The sequence below is a fragment of the Sarcophilus harrisii genome, chromosome 2, assembly GCF_902635505.1.
Source record: "Sarcophilus harrisii chromosome 2, mSarHar1.11, whole genome shotgun sequence".
Lineage (NCBI taxonomy): Eukaryota > Metazoa > Chordata > Mammalia > Dasyuromorphia > Dasyuridae > Sarcophilus > Sarcophilus harrisii.
In genome coordinates, this window is record NC_045427.1 from 53,861,881 (window position 1) to 53,887,068 (window position 25,188).

At 36.5% G+C, this 25,188-nt stretch overlaps 1 protein-coding gene across 1 annotated transcript in view; it reads left to right on the forward strand.

Annotated features, from left to right (window-relative positions):
* The window catches only part of COTL1 (coactosin like F-actin binding protein 1), a 62,340-nt gene that overhangs the window by 22,507 nt on the left and 14,645 nt on the right, over positions 1-25,188 (forward strand). Inside the window, exon 3 of the mRNA XM_003758456.4 lies at positions 9,000-9,157. Within this exon, the coding sequence (XP_003758504.1) occupies positions 9,000-9,157 (158 nt within the window). The remainder of the gene's footprint in view (positions 1-8,999; positions 9,158-25,188) is intronic.

Here is a 25,188-nt window from a genome sequence, read left to right on the forward strand (position 1 = left end):
TTAATAATAATAACCTTTCAATAGTCTTGGCAACTGTATGAGCTTTGCTAAATATATGTGGCTAGAATGGACAGAGTGCTGGGCCTGGAATCAGGAAAATCTGAGTTTAAATCTATTCTCAGACACAAGCTGTGTGACCCTTGGCAAGTCATTTTACCCTGTTTGCCTCAGTTTCCTCATCTGTGAAATGAGCTGGAAAAGGAAATGGCAAACCACTCCAGTATCTCTGCCAAGAAAATTCCAAATGGGCTCATGCATGAAGACTTGGACAGGAGTGAAAAATGACTAAATAATACTAAGAAGCATATTAAATGAATTCTCTTACTTAATCATCACAACCCTGTAAGGCAGGCACTATTATTACTCCCATTTCACAGATGAAGTTCAGAGATTTGCCCAATATCATGTAGCTTAGAATAATCTGAAGCAAGATTGGAAATTGGTCCATCGTTCCATTCACTACTTTGTGAAGGTCTGACATCCTTTCAGCATTTTAGAATTTCATTCTGTTATCTTCTCTCATTCAGTTTCATACTGGTCTGCCTGTTGGGGGGAACTGTCAGATTTTGTAATGTGGATGCAACCTAGGGACCCTTTTAAAGATCTTATTTAATTGGTGTAGGAATTACCAAGATTGCAGACAATCACTTGTTCTGCCTCTTTCTATAGTATCAAATTGCTGAGAGATTATTATTAAGAACTTTTAAAGTATTATGGAATTATAAATCATAGATTATTAGCTCTTAAAGACAGTCTACCACTTTTACACTCAAAGAAATTCAATCCATAATAAAGCGCCCATTAGCTAGCTGTCTCTTAGAAGCAGGGTGATAGAAAGAAGACTTCAATCCGTAGATCTCTGTTCAATTTCATCCTCAGATATTTACTAACTATATGATCTTAGACAGATCTTGTAATCTCGGTTTTCTCTTCTGTTAAATGGGGATGTATCTTCTACCTGAAAAACTTCCTAAAGTCTTTGTAAACATGAATAACTGCATGTTTAATGATGATGATGATGATGATGAGAGAGACAGATAGACAGACAGAGAGACAGAGACAGAGAGACAGAGACAGAGACAGAGAAATGGAGAGACAGAGAGAGATAAACCACAGAGAAAGAGACAGAGAGAAAGAGATGGAGACAGAGAGAGACAAAGAGAGACAGAGGGAGGAGGGAAGGGGAGGGAGGGAGGGAGTTTGTTGAGATACAAATATAAAGGAAAGAGAATTCCTGCCCTTAAGTAAATTAAAATCTAGTAAGGAAAAACCAGCATGTAGATTGATAACTAGAGTACAAATTATATACTAAAACATACCTACATAAAAATATTAACCAAATGCAGCAAAGTAATTTGCCCAAAGTCATGAATTCCAAGAGGGTGAATATGGGAAGGGTTATTAACACTCATCTAGTTCCTCCCATAGATGAAGGACCCACCCTTACAGCATACTGGACAAATGGTTGCAGCTTCTGTTTGGATATCTCCTGGGAAGGGAAACTCACCAAGTCTCAAGGGCAAGCTTTTCCACTTTGGGACAGCTTTTCCTGATCTTAAGTTTAAATTTACCTGTTTACAACTTCTATCTTACTCCTAGATTCTGCCTTCTGGGACCATTTAGTCAGTCCATAAACATTGTCTTCTGCCAAAAGACCTTCTTACAAATATTTGGACAACAGTGGTCAAGTCTCTTCCTGAACCTTCTTTTCTTTTTTTTTTTTTTTTTTTTTTTTAATTTTTTTTATTTAATAGCCTTTTATTTACAGGATATATACATGGGTAACTTTACAGCATTAACAATTGCCAAACCTCTTGTTCCAATTTTTCACCTCTTACCCCCCCACCCCCTCCCCTAAATGTCAGGATGACCAGTAGATGTTAAAATATATTAAAATATAACTTAGATACACAATAAGTATACATGACCAAAACATTATTTTGCTGTACAAAAAGAATCAGACTCTGAATTATTGTACAATTGGCTTGTGAAGGAAATCAAAAATGCAGGTGTGCATAAATATAGGGATTGGGAATTCAATGTAATGGTTTTTAGTCATCTCCCAGAGTTCTTTTTCTGGGTATAGCTAGTTCAGTTCATTACTGCTCCATTAGAAATGATTTGGTTGATCTCGTTGCTGAGGATGGCCTGATCCATCAGAACTGGTCATCATCTAGTATTGTTGTTGAAGTATATAATGATCTCCTGGTCCTGCTCATTTCACTCAGCATCAGTTCGTGTAAGTCTCTCCAGGCCTTTCTGAAATCATCCTGTTGTGAACCTTCTTTTCTTTAGGTTAAATATGTCCAATTGGTTCAACTGATCCTCCTATGTCACATACTCATGGTCATATGATAGCAGTCTTGGATCCAGTAATTATTCTTGTCCCAGGTCATTTTTCTTTTTCCTGATTTCAGCCTAATGTTTTATTTCCCTGAATTAATAAAATGATCAGCAAATCATTAACCAAAGCATGTTAGTATTTCAGATTTATTTATATAAATATATTTATAAGTTTACTTATATAAAGTATATAAAATAATATTGATATTTAAATGTTAATATTTTATATTTATTTAATTATACTCTGCATTATAATTAATTTTCTATTACATAAGATAATATACTTGTGTTATAATACATTAAATATAATATAATAAATATATTTATATAAAAATGGCATTATATTAAGTATACCATATTTATGTAATAATATATTAAATAAATGTAATATACTTATATAAAATATGGTATTATATGAAATATGATATATTTATAAATTATAATATAACAAAATAAACATTGTATTTAACATTATATTAAATATAATAAACACAATACATTTACATGTTATAATATATTAAATAAATGTAGCATAGTTATATAAAATGTGGTGTTATATAAAACGTGGTATTGTATAAAATATAATAAATATGTATTTGTAAGTTATAATCTATTAAATATGATAAATAATTTATAAAACAAATATATGTATATTTATATAAACCATATATAATATACTGTGTCATAATATATTAAATGTAATAAGTAATATGTAAAATAAATGTAACATTTATATAAAATATGATATTAGACAAAATATAAATACAACATACTTATATGTAACAATATATTAAATATAATAAATAATATATAAAATAGATATATTTCTATAAAATATGGTATGGTATAAAATATAATGTTATGGTTTATTATTTACCTAGTTTAGTATTTAATATTTACCATCATCATCCTCAATTACAGCAGGGAAAAAGAAAATTATATGGGAACACTGAAAGATGTCTCAAATATTTTTGATTAGGAATTAGGATGGAGAAAAGCCCTTTGAAGGAGGAGTAAAGGCAGTGAATTCTGGTGCAAGACTTTGGTCTAAGTCAGAGGCTTCTTTCTAGTCCTTGCTATTCATGTGTTCTTGTAAAGTATATTCTTGTAAAGCCTTAGTATGTTGTCAAATGAGGAAGTTGTACAAAATTACTTTAAAAGGCTCCCTTGGTGAATTACTTATGACTTCTGAGTTCTTGTGATATGCCAGTTCATCATTTTAGGGTATTTGGGAACTGAAGTGAGGTTACCTTCAAACACAACCCAGAAGCTAGTGGGTATTTCCGTTAAATATTAAAGCAAGGGGAGAAAAATGTGGTTGCCTAGGAAACTACTGGGATTTTTTTTGCTTTAGTTACACTGAATTATATGGTGGGGCATTTGTGTGTGGTCCAGGGTTTTGCACACTGAGAGAATCTGATTGCATTGGGAATATAATTAGCTGGTGCTGGATTTTGGTTGTTTTTTCAAATGGTGACATTTACTTATTGCCATTGCCAACCCTGGAACTGGGATGACATTTGACTCTGATGGATCCCCTCAACCAAGGCAGCGTGTGACATTATCAGTTCTGTGCAGCTCCAGATTGCTTGGGCTAGAGGTTAATTCAATTCAACAAATGTTTGTGTGCTTGCTTGTACACGTCCTCCCCAGAGCCCGACTTCAGTGATACTCTCTCCCCTGAAGCAGATCACAGCTCTCCCCGCTTCCCAGTGGCTGAAGGGCCTCAGTGACCCTTTCATGAGCCTCTCCAAATCTGGCTCAGCTGGTCCTCGGAGAACAGACTCTTGCTCCATTCATAGTACCAACCCAAAATCTTACTAGCCGGCTGGGTTCTGCCAGAGCTGCTGTTCCCTCTGTTAGCATTTCATTATCTCCACAATACTGGAAGGAGAATCTGGTGGACTGGGAGCCAAACTCTTGTTAATGGGGCCTTGGGGGATTCTTGCTCTCATTGAACTGGATACCCCTCCTAACATTGTAAGTTATCTCCCATCCAACCCTTCTTTCTTCATTTGTGGCTCTTATCCATGTCCTTCCATAAAGCCTCCTTAGATGGTCTATCCCAGGACTTCATAAACTTTTCCCACTCCTGACCCTCTTTTACTCAAGAAATTTTTATGCAACCCTGAGTAAATAAGTATATAAAATAGATATTAGATATGCAAATCAAACATTTTACTGATAATAAATAAAAAAATTATTTTAAAACCTTTCTTTAGTATACATAAAATTTTACCATTTATTAAAGATGAAGGCAAATTTGCATACTAATGAGATTTTTGTTTTTACACAAAGAATTATATCTTGGTGGAATATTTGATACCTTTTATGACCTCATATGTTATGTGACCCATATGGGGTCTTGACTCACAGTTTAAGAAGCTTTGGTACCCAACATATTGGAGATCTCCCTCTAGTTTTTGTCAAAAATTGTTGGATGCCAGTTAAGTCCTTTGACAGAGAGATCTTTTCTTTGTCACTACACATCCCACTTACTTTCTTTTTCCATCAGCCATGTTATCATCCATGATCTATGTCACTTCTCTTACACAGGTTACTGGTAACATGCTGCAGCTGAATCACTGTTCTTTTTTCTCATTGCCTTTTGAACCATTTGTAAATAGAATCAATGTATTAAGTTGCCAGTCAACCAGTTATGTGGTTAATGCCTTTGGGAGGACACGGGCGGAAATGGATGAGTCTCTTGTTCCTCTTTTAAATATGGCCAAATAACAGGATCTCCAGCAGACTAGAGATCTGAGGCCTCTTCCTGATAAATGGCATTTTAAATTTCCCTAAATTCTCTTAGCCAATAGAAAGAATGGTGAGTGGTGGAGTAGGGGAGTTGGAGAAAGTTGGCATAAAATTTTAGGTCTCTTATTGCTGGTAGAGAGGACATCTGCAGTTTAGTGATCTTCTAGATAAGAATCCAAGATATATGGATGGATTATGATTTATTGGTTGGGGATCTCTGATTTACTTTTGGTCCTAATCGTGAATTTCATCCCCATATGTCATATTTAGATTTTGTTTTATTTTGGAATTCAGTCATAGACACACACTATATGCTTAATCTTAGCCACTAATCTTGCAAAAATGTGTGCCCACAGTCACAAGGAAAACCAACTTGTTGAGAAACTGTGGATGGATCAGTATTAACCACTGGGGAAAAAAACAACAGTTCAGACTGTTCTACAAATGGGATTGTAATATCATCACTGGATTTCAACAGATCATGGCTGTTGATTAGTTACCAAGTTAACTAGTAAAGTCAGCAAGCATATACTAATCATTTACAGTGTTCCAGAAACTTTGCTAAGTTATGGGAATACAAATACAAGCAAAAAGAAAGACATTCCCACATTCCCTGCCCTCAAGGAGTTTACATTCTAATGTAGGAAGACCACATGTACGAGGAAGCTAAACTAGGCGATAAAGAAGTTACCCAAGCTGAATAAGTGATGGCATATGAATGCAATGGAATATTATTGTTATGTAAGAAATGACCAGCAGGATGATTTCAGAAAGGCCTGGAGAGACTTACATGAACTGATGCTAAGTGAGTGGAATCAAGAGAACATTGTATACAGCAACAAGATTATGAGATGATCCATTCTGATGGACATGGCCCTTTTTAACACTGAGATGATACAGGACAATTTCAATAGACTTGTAGTGGAGAGAGCCATCTGCACCTAGAGGGAGGACTATGGGGACTGAATGTGGATGAAACATAGTATTCTCACCTTTTTTGTTATTGTTGTTTGTTTGCTTGTTTTTTCTTTCTTTCTCATTTCCCCCCATTTTGATCTGATTTTTCTTGTGCAGCATGATAAATATGGAAATATGTTTAGAAGAATTGCACATGTTTAATCTATATTAGATTATTTGGTATCTAGAGGAAGGGAGAGATGGGGAGGGAGGGAGAAAAATTTGGAACACAAGGTTTTACAAGGGTGAATTGGTAACTAAATGTATTTTGAAATATATATGTAAAGACATTATCTAAGTTGGGACATGGTGGAGAAAGTAGAGGATCCCAGAAAGGAATGAGTATCCAAGGATAGCCTAGAAATTCAACTTAATAATATATATATATATATATATATATATATATATATATATATATATATTATAATTACATGTAAAGATAGTTTTCAATATTCATTTCTGTAAGATTTTGAGTTCCAAACTTTTCTCCTTCCCCTCTCCCCAGGACAGTAAATAATCTGGTATCAGTTATAAATATGACACATTAAAAAGAAATGCATATTTCTTATTAATAAACTGCCAGGAGGAAAAAATGAAAATCCTGGCAGGAACTGACTAATCAAAGGAAGGATCCGCCATAGTAAAGTGATCTTCCAAGCTGATGGATCATAGTGGAGATAGATGTCAGGAGAATTAAGAGTGGAACTGAAGAGAGGAATGCAGGGAATTTTGAGCCACACTTTATTTTCCCCCTTGGACTTTAATGTGATCTAAAAAGAGATCATCTTCAAGGTCCCTTTCAAGTAATATTCTTTATTTATTAATCATAATTCTGGCTCTCTTTCTTGTTAACTATGTTATAGTAAGAAAGTCACTTCAATTTTTCAAAGTGTTGGTTTTGCTCATAAATGGTCATAATAATGATTAATCACCCTCTTCCTCCTCCTTCTCTTCATGTGTATAAAATGACCCATAAGGACGACTACATCATGTTTAGGGGAAAGTCCTAACATGTTACAGAAACACAAATAGTTAATTATGAAGAACTAGCTATTAGAATAGAATCTAACTCAGGGAGGTAGATATTTTATCAAATATCATCTATCAGATATCTTTTTCGTCTGAAAGAGGAAGTTCATAAGGTTTTCACTGACATTCAGTTTCTCCCTCAACAACAGTTATTCACCAAACTATGTTTTAATTTGTAGTGGAGATGTTCTGCCTCAGTCAACAGTAGCTACTTGCTTGAATTGACGCCAGATACTTTTTAACCACTTGATGGTTACACAGTGTAGTAGATAAGAGCTGACTATCCTGAGTCCTTTTCTCTTCCCCTGCATGATTCATTTGGTGCTCTCTCTCATCAGCTCCCATGGATTTAATTATCATCACTAGGCTGACGATTCTCAAATCTGCTTTTCCTGCTCCACTCTTTCTGCTGACCCATCTCACATTTCCAACTGTTTTTCATACATCTAGAACTGGAGATTCAGTAAGCACCTGAAACTCTTAAAAAATTCTAGTGTGATTCAGAACTCCTCAACTCAAAAGATCCACCAGCTTTAGCCTTCCTTGTAGCAGAGATACAAACAAACATGTGCCACCATATTCAGTTGTACCCTAGTCTTTAAAATATATTTTTATTTGTTTTTTTAAGCATTTCTAAATTACATTAAACTTTTTAAACATTCATTAAAAAAACTGAGTTCCCAATTCTCTTTCCCTCTTGTCCCTCCCCCATCTCTTGAGAAGGCAATTAATCTGATATTGATTATACATGTGCAGCAAAACTTGGTATCTTGAGAATAATGCTTAGCATCCCGGAGGCAGCTGGCAATGCTGTGAGTGGATAGAGTGCTGGACCTGGAGTCAGAACTTCAAATCTGGCCTCAGGTACTTACCAGCTATGTGACTATGAGCAAGTCTCATAACCTATTTGTCTTAGGTTCCTTATCTTTTAATACGGGAAAAATAATATTACCTACCTCCCAGTGTTGTTGTGAGAATCAAATGAAATAATATCTGTAAAAAAGGCTCAGCACATAGTAGGTGTGCTATGTAAATGCTTATTCCTGTTGCTCCATATTGATTAGTCTTTTATCAGAGCTTTCCAATTACTGTCAGATTGGGATGGATACATCTATAAGTCCAAGGACCCCATTTCTCTATTCAGTCAACATGCAGAATTGGATCATCTTAGAAATCATGGGATCCTAGAGTTCGGGGGCCCGAGAAACCTCAGAAGAAATCTAGTCCAATTTCTTTATATTACAAATGAAAAAATTGGACCTCAGGTAGTGACCTGCCCAAGTTTAACAAATCTAGGGTTTTTGTTGTGTTTTTTTGGGGGGGAGGGGAGTTCTTCTTACCCTCACTCCTCAGAATTACCACAAATGCAAACTGATTTTAATTCAACTTATCCATTCAACAAACATAGAGAAAAAGCTAAGATCAAAGTACCATATTAGTCATAGTAAACAAATAGCCACCAGGAACCTTCCGGACTTATGAAATTGCCATGTTTGGAGCTCTGACAGTAGTTGGTTTATATTAGAGAAACAATTACCATTTCTTGTCAAAGCCTATTTCACTCAGTGCTTCATAGTATAATAAAACAAATGACATCTAGCATTTGACTCTTGTTTTATAACAATTAAGCAAAATGTTCAGTAGGATCCAAATCTTCGTGATCCCATTTGGGGTTTTCTTGGCAGAGATATTGAAGTGGTTTTCCATTTCCTTCTCATTTTACAGATGAGGAAACTGAGGCAAGCAGGGGTAAAGTGACTTGCCCACATATCTAATAAGTATCTGAGATTGGATTTGAACTCAGGAACATGGATCTTACTGATTTACAGCCCAATGATCTTACCTCGCTGTCTTATTTACTTATGGAGTTGTTTTTGTCAAATTTTTAATTAGCGTTTCTCTGTTCCTTAAAGATGACATTCGATTGTTTGGGTTTGTTCGGTTTACCACGGGGGATGCGATGAGCAAGAGAGTGAAGTTTGCCCTCATCACTTGGATTGGCGAGAACGTCAGTGGGCTGCAAAGAGCCAAGACAGGGACGGACAAGACCCTCGTGAAGGAAGTCGTACAGGTAATTCTGCCATTGACTCATGACAATAACCACCGTGATGATGATAGCTGACATTTTGATGGTACTTTATGGATTATAAAGCAATTCATGTCAGTTATTTAATTTGATTCCCATATTTGCTCTGTAGTGGAAGTAGTCTCCCCACTTTATAGATGCAGAAACTGAGCCCAGAGAGGTTATTACTTGGCCATGGCCACATAGGTAGTAAGCAGTACAACCATGATTTGAACTTACATTCAGTATTGGGTTGTTATTATTTATTATATCTCATCTGCCTGATATGCTTTCTGGTAACCCACAGATACCCCCATTTATTTATTCAGCAAATGTTTGAATATCTTTGCTTGAATATCTCCAGTGACTATGAACCTACAACCCCCTGAAGCTATTTCTGTCACTTTTGTGTATCTCTAATTGCTACCAAGTTTTTCCTGATAATAAGATGAAATTTGCCTCTTTATAACTTCTACCTATGATTCTACTTCTGGGGCCAATGGAGGAGTAAATCTTTATTCCATGTGGTAATTCTTCAACTATTCAATATATGATCATATATTTTCTTTTCCAGGTTAGACATTCCCAGTTCTTTCAGCTCATCCTAATAATATATGATCTTGTACCCTCCTCAATCTTGACTTCCCTTCTCTCAGCTATTCTAGTTTGTTGATATTCTTCCTCATTGCACCTAATACTTCATATGTGGCCAGAGCAAAGCAGAGAAAAATGAGATGATTATTTTTCTAGTCCTGCACATTTTATGCTTCCCTTAACAAAATCTAAGATTGCATTGGCTCTTGCAGCTGCCATATTGCATTGAGTCATTTACCTTAAAATTTAATAATACCTTCCATTGTTGGGTTTTTTTTTTTTTGTTTGTTTGTTTCCATTTGATCTGCTTTCCTATATGGTAAGTCACCTTCATTAGGAGTTGCTGGCTTGTCACTCTGCTGAACACATGGAAGTAGAATTTCCTTCTGCTTCCTGCTTCTGGTTTCCTTTAAAGTCCTCACCTGAGGTATTATTTCTTCCCCATAAGAGAAATGAATTCTTCCATTTTTATTTTTTAGCTCAGAAGTCAGAAGCTTATAGTTCAGTTATTTTAATGAAGAAGACAGGCCCTTTTCATCCGGCCCTCAGACAAGGGAAGAACATTCAGCTACTTTCTCTCCATAAGGAGAAGAATCTGTCAGTTCCTAAAGTCTTGGCCATATGTAGCTTTTATCTCCAGAAACCATTTGCCTTAAAAGGCCAACTCCTTTTTAGAATACAGAACAGCCAGCCGGTTAAATAGAACTTACAATATGTAATCTTATCTTTGAACCTACTTCTAAGATCCTATTCACCAGGATCAATATTGCTGCCTTAAGTCTCTTTCTGACTTAGGGTTGGAAATTCCTGGGTACTCCCACTTAACTCTTTATGGGGATCTTATGCCTTAAAAATCCATTTCCAGAAATGAGGCTATGTACAGTAAGCCACAAAAGAACTGCATGGATTTTAATGCTCAAATCTTTTTTTCAGATGAACTGCTAATACTCAATGTCCTGTAGATATCCCAAAATAAAAATCAAGTCAAAAAGCGTTTATTAAATGCTTACTATGAGTTAAGCCAGAAACTGATAAATATTGGGGATCCAAAAGAAATAGCCTCTGCCCTCAAGGAGCTCTTGTTTTAAAGGAAGAGACAGCAGAAAGACATTCTGTGCACATGCATTTGAGTTAATATTAGAAGGAAGGCTCTAGCATTGAGGTGGGGAGGAACTGGGAGAAAGTCAGGGAAGCTAGGAGGCAGAGATGTGGAGAGAGAACATTTTAGGTGTGGAAGGCAGCCAGTAAAAGTCACAGAGTCAGAAGATTGAGTGTTTTGTGCAAGGAATAACAAAAAGACCAAAAATGCCAGATTATTGATTATGTGAAAGGGCGTAAAGTGTAAGAAGACTTGAAACATAATTCATCATCTCCCCTCACTCCTTAAATCTCATTGTTCTTCCTTCTTCTTCTTCTCTTTCTCAGCAATTAGGGTTAAGTGATTAGCCCAAGGTCACTAGTAAATGTCTGAGACCAAATTTGACCTCAGGTCCTCCTGACTCACTTGAACCACCTAGCTGTCTCTTAAAAATTGGGCTCTCAGGTAGTTTTGGTCATTGTTCTTGAATAATTTTATCAATATTTTACTCTTTGTGACTTTGTTTGGGGTTTTCTTAGCAAAGATATGGGAGCGGTTTTCCATTTCCTTTTCCAGTTTATTTTACAAATGAGGAAATTGAGGTAAACAAGGTTAAATGACTTGCTTAGGGTCACACAGCTAGTAAGGGTCTCAGGTCAGATTTGAATACAAGTATTCCAAAGAGTGGTCTATCCATTGCACCGTCTACCTGCTTCTCAAATCACTTTTCCAATCTATTTTCCTTCTGCAGAATCAAAATGATCTTCCTAAAACCAAAGTCTGATCATGTCAGTCCTCTCTTTCATCATCTCCAGTCTCCCATTTGTTTCTAGAATGAAATACAAAGTTCTCTGTTTGACATTTAAAGCCCTTCGTGATCTGGCTCAGACGTAATTTTTCTTGCTTTATTTTACATCTCTTTAATTTCTTCATCCATAAAATAGGATAATAGCTCCTGCCTCATAGAGTTGTGAGGATCAAATGAGAGTATTTGTAGAGTGCTTAGCACAGTATCTGCCACATAGTAGGCATTCAATAGATGTTTTTTCTCTTCTCTCCTCTCTGATCTTCCCAACTCTATGGTCTGGCCAATCTGGCCTTGTTTCTAGTGTTCAGGTATATGTTATCTTCGATCTCTGCATCTTTGCACAAGCTGTTCTCCATATCTAGAATGTATACAATCCTTATTGCTTGCTCAAATAAAACCTTCTTTGCTTCAGAGCTAAAAGGAACTGGTTTAAATTTGCATGTATGTTCTATTGTAATGTAAACTCTTGGCAAGTGGGTATTTTTTCATTTTTTGTATTTTGTAAAACTTTTATTTTTATGTAAAACTAATTTGCCTCATCCTCATCCACGCCAATGGAAATGGCAAGGCACTCCATATCTTTGTCAAGAAAACTCCAAATAGGATCACAAAGAATAGGACAAGACAGAAACTGAAATAACTAAATAACTTTCACTGGCAGGGGGAACTCCCTCTAACAACTCAACTCAGTACCTTCTCTTCTCTTTTGTCTAAAACTTAGTCTCATGGATACTCATGAATACTGCTAATATATATACTTTCTTGAACTGGTATTTGCTATTATATATTTTGAATCTTCCTTGGTGTTCTGCTGGACACATGACAATGTTTTCTTTTGTTTTTTTTCATTTTGTTTTGTATTGCTTTTCTTTTTTTCCCTTATTCTGTTTCTTTAAACAAAATAAATAAAATAAAATAAATTCTTTAAATAAAATAAAATTATTTAATCTTAAAGAATTGACTAGAATCCTGTTAAGTGACTTATCTAGAGTTACCCAGACAGAATGTGTGACAGGTCTTCCAAGATTCAAAGCTGTGTCTCTATAAACTGTATGATATTGCCTCCCATAGTAGACTTTCATCAAATCACTATCAAATAGAATTTTAAATATACTGAAGGAGATGAATTTCACATTTAAGAGTACAGTTTCTTGTCCATAGTACTAATTGTGTTCTAGGTAGAACCTAGGTTCTAGGTTCTAGGTATGGCAAATACAGAAATATCCTTTGCCCTTCAAAAGGGAGTTATAACATGTCTACAGATAAGTAAATGACAAGTAATTTAAGTAGTAGAAGAATATTAACAAGTGTCTGAAGTCTCTGTGTGTGGGAGGATGGGGGTAGAGGGTAGAAGGTAGGAGGAATGTCAGGGAAAGCTTCATGAAGAAAATGGTAGTGTAATCAAAATTTGAAGGAAGAGAAAGTATCTGAAAGGCGGAAATGCAGTAGATGGTATTCCAAGTGTATAAAATGTATGAAGAAGAAACATTGAATTTGGAGAGTAACAAAGTTATTCTTTTTGACTGGAATTTAAAGAATGGAAAGGTAGGTTGGAGCCAGCTTGTGCTGAGGAGTTTATATTTTATCCTAATGGCAATAGGGAGCTTCTGAAAGAGCAAGGAAGAGTCAATTTACGGAAGATGACTTGGGAGTTTTTGATTAAAATTACTTTTGGAAACTTTGTAGAATGTTAGAATGGAGAGATTAGAAACAGGAAGACCAATTAGCTGGGTATTTCCATGTCCAGGAGAGAGGAAGGAAGGTCTAAACCAGGATAGTGGCTATATGAATCGAGACAAAGTTGAATGCAAGAGATTTTACAGAGATAGAGATACACTAGGATTTGCTACCTGCAAATGATGGAGAAGTTTAGGATGATCAGGAGGATGAGTGAGAAGTCATCATCAATAGCAAATTACACCATGCATCTATTTCTGAAAGCTTCATTTACATGGATTTTCCTGAACGATGTGAGTTTGGATTGGAATAGATGATCTCTAAAACGGTTTTTAAAAGATCAGAAGTTTGTCTTACTAGGAAATTCAATATCTTTGTGGCAATTGACTTTGAAAAGCTATTTTAAGAATCTGCTTATCAGCTCTGCCAAAACAATGAGCCATCACCTTATGCGTAAAATAATTTCACATCATTATTGACCCAGCAATCTTATTACTGGACATCTGCCCCAAAGGAAGGCAAGGACAGATGGACCTCGTGTATACCAAAATATTCACAGCAGCATTTTCTGTGTGGTGGCAAAGACTCAAAACAAACTATCATTTAGGGAATTGTCTGAACAAAGTGTGCTATATAAATATGATGGAATCTTACCGTACTATAAGAAATGATGAGTAGGGAAAGCAGAGTGGGAGGTGTGCTGGATTTGGACTTGGGTTAGAATCTCAGCTCTGCTACTGGAGCTGGGATTCCTGGATTATCTTCTCAAGAGAATAAGTGAAGCAATAATGAATTTTTATATGACCTTAGGAAAATATGTGCTCTGGACCTCATTTCCCTCAGCTATAATGGGAAAGTTTATAATGGGATTAGGTGACCTTCTGATTGTAAATCTCTTGGGGCTGCTAAGTGAGGCAGTGGATAGACTACCTTGGGCTGCAGTAAAGAAAATCTGAGTTTAAATCCTTTCTTCCTCAACTTTCCTCTTCTGTAAAATAGCCGGAGAACAAAATGGCAAATCACTCCAGTATCTGTGCCAAGAAAACCCCAAATGGGATCAGGAAAAGTCAGACATGATTCAACAACAGTCTAAATCTCTTGATTTTGACACGTATGCGAATGAATTCAGAGGGAAGCAGCTCCTGAAGAATATGATTCAGTAAACAGTGTAAATAAAAATCTAATTAATTGTAATGACTAATTTTAGTTCTTAAATAACAGGTACAGAATGCTATATAAAGCTGAAGACTATCTCTATGTTAATTGGTTTTGTTTAACATTTTTGCTTTGGTATCAAGGAAATTTCATCAGAGAATCAGATCTTGGTTGGAAGCTACTTCCAGAGATGACTAATATAACAATTATTTTTTAAAAAAATTATACATGCAGCTATTGAGGGGATAAAACTATCTAAAAGCCCATTAAAATGACAGTTAACCTGCAGGCTAGTCATAAATTCCCATGAGATCTGTTAGAAAATTGAGTCAAGACAGTGTGTGTATGTACATGTCCAATCATTCCAGTTATATCTGACTTTTCTTGGCAGAGATACTGGAATGGTTTGCCATTTCCTTTCCAGTTTATTTTACAGATGAGGAAACTGAGGCAAACAGAGTTAAGTGACTTGCCCAGTATTACCCAGTTAGGAAGTGTCTGAGGCTAGATTTAAACTCAAGAAAATGAATTCTTGTGACTCCAGTCATGGCATTTTATCTACTGGGCCAGCTGACTGTTTCTGAGTCAAACCTGCTTAAAGTCTTATGAAAACAGAATACTTGCTGGTATCTGAAATAAATGAGCCATCCTGGTTTCTGGTCATTTCTGTAAATAATTTCAAAGCCTCTCAAAAATGTCTTTTTGTATCTTTTCTCTCCCCTTCTTTGAAAGTAATGTGAGGCAATGAGAGTAATATGTCTTTGTATCCCCAGCATAGTATCAGCTTTTGATTAAATAAAAATTAAGTAGAAATAAATAGCAGGGTGTAGTGCAAGGGTTCTTAAATTATGGGCTAGGGAATTGGGTTTAAAAAAACTGATTTTGATAACTATATTTCAGTATAACTGGTTTCTTTCATAGTCCTTTATATTTTGATTTATGCATTTAAAAACATTATTCTGAAAATGGGCTCATAGGATCAAATTGCCCCAAGGGTCCATTCAGAGATATGTTGGTAAAAAAATTAACAACTGGGTCTCCAACAACAGCAACAACAACTATACATATATATATATATATATATATATATATATGACACATTTTTAAATTTAACATGACATTAACATTTTCTGTTTCTTAAGCTTAGACAATCAACAAGACCATAAAACAAGCCCTGATTTATAGCATTTGCAGATTTCTGAGATGTAAATGATCATGCTGAAAATTTAACAATCAGCTTTTCAAGACAGTTCAAATTGACTGACACAACCTTGAGTCCATGACACATAAAAAAATGTAAAGAATCCCTTGTTTATAGTGGAGAGGAGCACTGGGTGTTTTTTTTTTTTTTTGTTTTTTGTTTTTTACATAGGTTTCATTTTGAATATTTTCTCCACCCATTTACTCCCTGCTATCTGTTTGATTTTAGGCAAGTCTTTCCTATCTCAATGCCTCAGTTTTCCTCCTTTCTAAAACCAAGGAGTCTGATTAAATGTGTACATTCAAATTGTAAGATCCTACCCTTCTGGTGCTTCCACTACCTGGGGAGGGAAGATGAAGATGCTGTAAAAATACCATAAAAGGCATTGTGAATGAAGTGCTGAGTGAGGCGTGCTGGCAGGAAGTGTTCAAGGCCTTCAGAAGAACTCATAATAAATGAGGCCCTTGTTGCTTTTTTTCCCACTGTCTGATTCATAGTCAGTTCCATGACCCTGAGTCAGGGGCTCCATGCCCTTTCCTGGCTTCTGTCCCTTCAGCTTCCCACCCACACTAGAAGGGGAAGAGGGAAAGGCAGAGGACTTGATGCTGCTCAGGACCTTGGAGATCAGCTCCTTATACTGGAAGCCCATAGTGGGACTGAGGTTTAATTGGGCAAAACTGGTGGCTCTTTGGTGAGGTTATTTTTAGTTAAAATGAATTTTTAAACGGAAAAAAATTATCTTCTTTCCTTCCTACTTCCCCTCCTTCATTTAAAAAAAGATAAACAAAAGCAAAATCCTTGGGATAAAAATGCAGAGTTAAGCAAAATAGATTGAATATCGACCAGGTCCAAAATGGTGTGTCTCTCTCTACACGCTGAGTCTATCGACTTTCTGGCAGTCATCAGGAATTGTAGATCACTCAGATATGTAGACTGACTGATTTCTGAGATGTAAATGATTATGATGAAAATTTAACAGAGTTAAATTTGCTCAGTTTCATACATCTTTTACCATCTTTTTTCTCCTTATCTTTTTTTTATCTTATCTCTTTGGGCAAAATTCTTGGATTAATAGCCAGTGAATCCCAGAAACTTCATTCTTACGTGGGATTGCTTTGTTGATGCTTCCACTTGGATATAAGATGTTAAAGATTTTTTTTTTCTAAATATAGTTCTTGCTACCTATGACATCAGGAATATTCCTGAGGGATTTCCTTTGTAACTGTTCTTTGTCAGTATGAACTTTCCTTAATTTTGATTTTATAAGGTTCATTCTTACTGAAATCTGTGATGTGAGGTTTGTTATGGTTGTTGTTTCAATATAGTAAGTATTTGAGTCAGCATTGTGCTAAGTGCTTTATAAATGTTATCTCATTTGTTATCTCAGTGACTCCACAAGTCACTGAATCTCAATTGCCTTGCAAAAAAACAAAACACAATTGAGGAAACTGAGGCAGACTTTTCCAGGGTCACACAGCTAGTAAGTGTCTAAGGCTGAATTTGAATTCAGGTCTTCTTGACTCCAGGTAAAAAACTGTTATTTGCCATATCATCTGACTGACTTGTAAGTGAATTCACCTGATGATGAAGTCCTTCAGGAACTATAATTCTTCTTGGGTGAGATCCAAGAAACTAACCTTTCCTGAAAAGAAATAGTCACTGAGTGAAGCAAAAATATATTTCATGTACTTTGGAGCTCAAAATACTTCATTTCAGAAATTCAGTTGTGGCAGGTGACTTACTTATCTTGCAAATGTTATGGGAGCACTGGGAGAAACACCTTAAATCTTCCAAATTTAAGCAAATGCAAGGGAATCCCACTATGAATCAGTGAATACAGTCATGGAAGCAGTGAGGAGAGTGCCAGATTTGAAGTCAATAGGATCTGCGTTTCAAACCCAGCTCTGTGTGTGTGTGTGTGAGACAGAGACAGTGATTGTGTGTGTGTGTGTGTGTGTGTGTGTGACAGAGACAGTGATTGTGTGTGTGTGTGTAAAAAAAGTAAAAGAAGAGTGAGTATGTAAGAGAGACAGAGAGAGAGGGAAAGACAGGAGGAGAGAAATGTGTGTGTGTGTAAGTGTAAAAGAGACAATGTGTGTATGTGAGAAAGAGTGGGTGTGTAAGAGAGTATGTGTGAGAGAGACAGAGAAAGGTGTGTGTGTATGTGAGAGACAATGTGTGTGTGAGAGTGCGTGGAAGAGATAGTGAGTGTGTGTGTGTGCGTGTGTGTGTGTGTGTGTGTGAGTGTGAGAGAGAGAAAGAGAGAGAGAGAGAGAGAGAGAGAAACAGACAGAGAGACAGAGAGACAGAGACAGAGACACACACACACACACAGAGACAGAGACAGAGAGACTCAGAGAAAGAGACAGAGACAAGAAAGAGACAGAGAAAGGGAGAGAGAGACACAGACAAACAGTAATAGACAATTTTTTTGGCCAACAAAGTTCCTCATCTTTAAAATAAGCCATTGGACTGGATTTAGAAGTAACCAGACCTCTATAAAGTCCCACTAAATTCTGTTTATGATTTTTTTTTGAGCTTGTTTTTTTTTTTTTTTAATCTTTGGAAAAAAATGCAGTTTGTTACTACTATATAATACTTCTCTAAAAATCATAAAATTGGAGACTTTTGGAGCTGAAAGTGACCTTAGCCAGAGTTAGGCTGAATTAAGTAAAGATTTCAGGAAACATAGTTTAGGAATACATTTTTTTAAAAAAAATCTGTATCTAGCACACTGTGTTTGTAGAAGGCTGTCTTTTTTTCTTAAAGCATCTTAGACAGTGCTTGCACATAGGTACTTGACAACTGATTGATTGATGATGGTTCATTTGAACAGCCTAAATATTCCTGAAATCTCGCGCTGTTTGCCTGCTCAGCCAGGCCTTTATAGATGGGACAGACCTATTTGGACATTTACCTTTCTAGTTATTCCACACTATAAATCAGTGGCCAAACCCACATTTTCCCAAAATTCAATGAGCTTTTACTGTATATCTCCTGTCAACGAATAACGAAGCCTTGTTATTACCTAGAATTGCTCTTTCCCTTGGCTGTTCTACTTGGATTAAGGGTAAATGGTATCTCTTTAGTATCTTGGCTAAACAGTCGGGAAGGGAAGCTATGTAACTTGGGGGGGAAAGTGGACCCAGAAGAGTCTCCAAGCTGTGACAACTGCCAGGAGAATTTGGGTGAAATCATTGTAATTGCCCACCTCTGATCCAGCCAGCGAATGTCACGCATGGCTACCTCACTATAGCCGTCTGTCTCTGGAACCCAGGCGTTTGTTGGAACAAAGCATGTGTCATGTTCTATTGTCCCACTCGGCCTCTGGGGATTGCAGGAACAATGCAAACACCTCCACTGTGGGTGTTTTCCAGGCCGAGACAAAGCCATCTTGATTTAAGGCCAGACTTTATCTAATAGCAGATAGTGTTGTCTCTTGTAAAATGTTTCTAGCATTCCTGATCCTTCCCACCTTTCTCCGCCCCTGCTCTAACTGTGTAAGCAGAGAACACCTCCTCTGTTTGCAGCTTTGGGAAAAGGAGTGACTGAGGTGCATTTGCTCCAGGGAGATGATGGGCAAGGAAGGTATCTAAGCGTGGCTCATTCGGTGTCTGACAATTTACCTTTTAAGGGTCACTTTAAAATCTGAGCCCTTCTGTTTCCCCAAAACACATACAGCAAACCTTCCCTCAGGTCCCTCTCTCTAGAACAGTGCAGAAGTGGGTCAGTACACAAAAAGTGTGTATCTAGAAGCAGTTGATTGGGCGTTTATGGGTAGAGTAAAATCGCCCTTAGTTCTGCACCCATTGTGATTTTGGTTATTCCAATTCTATCCTGGTATCTGGAGGGCTCACACCCATGGGACCAAATATCTCATCATGGCCAATGACTTTTGCCCAATTGGTTCTAGAGAAGAAATGGGATCTAGAAGATTTGACTCTCTTGTGGTAGTAAGAGCTCTGATTTTCTAGGCAGAGAACCTCCAGCTTTGATACTGGTTTGGTTTTAGGTCCATCCCTTTTCTATACCTCAGTTTCCTCCTATAAAAACAAGGGCTTTTCTCACTCTTAATCCTTGGACAACATGGTTTGCCAAAAAGAGAACCATTGTAGGTTTAGATCTGCAAAGGATCCCAGAGACCAGCTAGATCAGATCCCACATTTTACAGATGAAGAAACTGAGATCCATGGGTTAAATTTCACTTCTGATACTTTTTTGGTTATTTTTCATGCTTCATATCCCATCTCTGGGGGGAGATCAGTCAATAAAAGACTCAATTTCTCATTTCATTGACCAATTGTCAGAGATGGGATTTGAACTATGGGTCTCAGTTTCTTCATCTGTAAAATGAGGGGACTATGACTAACTGGCCCCTAAGGGTCCCTTCAAACTCTAGATAAATGAACCTGTGACTTTGACAAAGCTCAGTGGTTCATGAAAGTCACAATTTAGATTCTGGCACTTAAGGATTAGAATATTTTAATGGCAAGAAGGCTGTTTAATGAACTTTTCTAATTTTTCTCTAGAGGTCTGATTTCTCTGGAGAGAGGAACCAGAAAAAGAGCCCAGGGACCAGGAGAAGAATATTAGCAAGAATCAAGACTGTATTCTTTAGAGAGTTCTCTAGTTTCTTCACCCCCTGCCCCTTTCTAACACTCCCTCCAGGTATTAACCCTCTGATACTATGAGGAGACAATCAGGTGTGCACAGGAGGAAAACAGGGAGATTCAGGACAACTGAGAACAATTGAGTAGAAGAGAATGTAGCATTTGGCTTTAATGGTATTGTGCCTATAAACTCTGCTATTTAGCCTCCCTTTTGTTTTAGCAAGTCGATTCATTCTTAATCACTAAGTTATCCATTCCCCCAGCTAACAGCCTCTTAAGTCTCTTAAGTGAATCTTTTATATACATACATACATATATATATATATATATATATATATATATAGAGAGAGAGAGAGAGAGAGAGAGAGAGACACACACACACATACACATATATATATCTTATATGTAGGCACATGTATGTAGCTGTGTGATTATTTGGGCAGGAATGAAGTGGGGGGAATTGTAAGAGTAAAGTACTTTTTTTCATGTATCATCAATTAGAAGTGTGAGTAATCTGTCTAGTCTATTATTGCCATCTTACTCAATTCCCTTATCAGTAAAATACTGATTTCCTGACTGTATCCCCCAGCATTTACCACAATGTCTGGTAGACAGTAATAATAGGCAACATTGAAATAACGCTTTAGAATTTGTAAAGTACTTCATCTTATTTGAGCCTTATAACAACCCTGGGAAGTAGGGGTTATTATTATACCCATTTTATAGATGAGGAAATGGAGGTTAAGTGATCTTACAGCTAGTAAGTGTCTGAAGCTGGTTTTGAAGTCAGGTTTGACCCTAGGGTCCAACACTCGATCCACTATCTTACTTAGTCGAATTGAATTGAAAATGGGACTAAAAGCAACTTAGTACCAATCTGCATAGCTTTGCTGATTCTCCAGTGAGAATGTATGTGAAAGGTTATATCAGTATTTGCTTTTTTACAGATGGGAAAATTGAGACCCAGAGAGTGTATTAATTGCCCTCCTTAATTTAATTTTAAGTGGGATTGTACCAGAACCTTTGACTCCAAATGAATCATTTTTAAAATGGAAATGTCCCCTGAGAAGGCTGAGTGAGCAGTCAGGAGCCTTGGATAAATTAGTTTCATTGATTATGAGGGAATGAATTAAGAGATTGCAGTAGGGATGGAGGGAGGATGACACAATATGGGAGTTTAGGTGACTCCAGAGTAGGGCAGGCTGAGGATCAGGGGAGAAGCAGCAAACCACAGGAGATGATAGAGGAAGGGTGCCCTTGTTTCAGAAGGATGCTATAAAGCTCTTGGGTAGCTTTGAATTTTCATCACTGTAGACATCCACATAATAGAAGCACATTATAAAGTGCCCCATGCAAGTGGAAAGCTCAATGTTTTAAAGCAACATAGTTTGATTTTTTTTAACTTTCATTGAAATTGCAGTTATATATTTTTCAAACCTATTTGTCTCTTGGTGATTTCATGAGCCTCAATTTCCTCATCTGTCAAATGAGGAAACCATGACTAACTGGCCTCTGGATGGATGATGGAACCTATTACTTTGAGCTCAACTTTTAGGGTAAATGGCTAAATAGATTCACATCTTGCATTCTGAACCCAAGAACAACAAGAAGAACAATTTTTATTATTAATAAGAAAACTATAAGAAGAGTTAAAAAATGAACCACAAGTGAACAACATAAATTACATTTTTAAAAAACCTTTTGAAAATTCATCTTTTATGTGCCATTTATATTGTCCAATGAGAGTTACTAAAATTTGTTATATATGAAAATAGTTATAATATGAAACAAAGGTTTCCTAACCATTCTGTATTTCAGCACACATTAAATCCTTGCTGTCATTTTCATGAGATAGTTACCCTGTAGTACTTAGGCGATCACAATGAGGAAATGAGCTGTCTGCCGCTGCCCATCTCTGCATGACTGCTTTTGGCACGGACCGTGGGCTGCTGGTACTGTGATGCTCTGTGCAGACAATGATTGAGTCAGCTAGATGATACAATGGATGGATCGCGGATTTGGGAATTAGACTTGAGTTCTAATCCTGCTTTACAGAATGACCGACTGGACAAGTCACTTGACCTCCCTATGCATCAGTTTTCCCATGTGTAAATTGGGGATAATAATAGCACTTTCCTCACATGGTTGTCATGAGAATTAAATGAAATAACATATGTAAAATGTTTTGAGGATACATTATTATGATGATTATTAATATTATATAATAAATTATACATAAAATTGTTTAATGCATTAGTTATTATCAATATTACATAATAAAAATATAATAGAGTACAATAAAGTAATATTATGATCATCATAATCATCAATAATTAATATGATGATCATCATAATGATTTTGGAAACTCCTTTGCAAATGGATAAAGCCAAGTCTACATGATGATAAAATAGATATTACATCAATTGATGCAATGAGGAGGGAAACTGGCTATTTAGTAAGGAATGGAAACTTATTTAACTGTTTTGGGACATGTAGACATGGCATAGTTGGATGGGCGACAGCAGGTCATAGCTTTGTTACTTCTAATTTCAGGCAAATTACCTTCTCAGCCTCAGCTTTCTCAACTATAGCATGAGGGGCTGGATTTTTGCTGGATGATCTCTAAGTCCTGGACAACTGGCACAGTAGTTAGAGTGTTGGGTTTGAGTCAGGAAGACTTAAAGTTAAATTGGCCTTAGACACTTACTAGCTGGGTGACCCTAGACAAGTCACTTCACTCTCCCTGCCTCAGTTTCCTCATCTGTAAGGTGAGCTGGAGAAGGAAATGGCAAACTCTTCCAGTATCTTTGCCAAGAAAACCCTAAATGGGGTCATGGAGAATTAAAGATAACTGAAAATTATTGAAGCAAATTTTAACTCTTGTGGCAATGTTGAATGTGCAGCTTTCTGAACTTATTTCTAGATGGATCCCTCTTTAAGTTAGTGATTTGTGATCACACACACTCACCAAAAAGCTAAATTTTGGGATAGAGATCTTTTAAAAAATTATTACATAAAACATGATCTACCCTAGGATGTCTTTTGCAATCTCTCTTGTACATTCCTGAAAGGAGATTTGATTTATCATGCACACAATGGTCTTATTTCATGGTGAAAATTCGGGGAGGAAGATTCAGAAAAAAGGAGAGTAGGAATTAGATTGTTTCACCCCAAAGCACTCTCATTGAAGCTGAAAGCAGACGCGTCCTAGTTAATGAACTCTTTATAGGATTGTTAGCATCCTTTGCACTTATTAGTGCCTTCAGATGCTAACTGTGAGCATCTACACTTCTTAATTATTCTCAGGAGGAGTATTAGTTCTTAAAACTGTTTCAAACTGTTTTGTTTTTATGGTGAGTCACTTAGTAGAAGGGTTTTTTCCTCTTCCAAAGGTACTTCCTAGAATTACTGAATAATAGAATGTTGGATTCAAGCTAATGGTTTAGGAAAGGACCAGGGGCTTTCCTTTCCAAATGTAATGGACTTTTAAAAATGGATTTTTAAATAACTTCTTGGAAAGGAAGAAGAGGGAATAAGTATTCATTAAGGGCTTCTATGTGTCAGATGAGCTACTAGATGTCTCAGTAGACAGAGTATCCTTCCTAGAGTCAGGAAGACTCATGTTCATGTGTTCAAAGTCTGTGTGAGCCTAAGCAACTCATTTCACCCTATTTACCTCAGTTTTCTCATCTGTAAAATGAGTGGAGAAGGAAATGGCAAACCATTCTAATATTTTTGCCAAGAAAACTCTTTCCAGTATTTTTGCCAAGAAAACTCTTTCCAGTATTTTCGCCAAGAAAACTCTGAATGGTGTCACCAAGAGTCATAAACCACTGAAATGAGTGAATAACAACAATAAAGCCCTTGGAGAGTTCAAGGTCTACTGGGGTAGGGTATGGGAGATAACTGTATGTACAGATAAGTAATTGGATAGTAATTTGAGGAAGGAGGGCAGAGAGAACTTCCCACAAGACATGACACCAGAGGGAGTCTTGAAGGAAAATCAGAATTTTGGTAATGGTGATCCAGGGGGAATATATTCCAGGCCCAGCAGATATACAGAGATACAGAAGAAAGAGAGGACTTGTTGAGTTTGAGGAACAGTCCTGTTTGGCCAGAATATCTAGTTTTAGAAGAGGAATAACACTTAAAACAGGATATAAAAAGCAAGTTTTATTTTAGAGAAGAATAAAGAAGGTGAGACCTGGAGAAGTAACTTGACTTGGTTAGCAAAGATGGCTAAGGATAAAAGTTAATGGCTTTGGAACCCAGGTCTTTCAGCTCCCAGTTGGAAGCTCTGTCTGAGCTTAAATGAATTTTTTCCATTCATTTGATTCTTGGTGATGCTGGTGGGGCAGAGTGGACACTTTCTCAAGTTGGTACTTACCAAATAGTTGTAAAGTCTGCTGCCATATCACCAGCAGAGACTGCATCAATCAAACGAATTCAAGAAATCCAGAAAAATCCCCTTTTTAGATTGAGCGGAGCATTTACATTTGGACTAATTATACAGGCTGCTTGGGCATTTAATGATCTTTCTTTACTGCCTACAGTTCTCTGAGGCTGTGTTTATTCACAAAACAAAGTGGAAAATTGATATAATTTGGTGGTTGATTCAGACTACTCAAGGATCTGTTTGGAGCATAGATAATTTCTTTAGTCTTTTAAGTGAATAAGTTGCTTAAGATCTGAGGATGACCTATATTTTAACATATTTAATATGTATGGGACCACCTGTCATCTAGGAGAAGGAGTGGGGGGAAGGAGGGGGAGAGTTGAAACAGAAGTTTTTGCAAGGGTCAATGTTGAAAAATTATCTATGCATATGTTTTGTGTATAAAAATCTATAGTAAAAAACCCCCAAATATATATATATATATATATATATATATATATATATATATTTAAAAGAA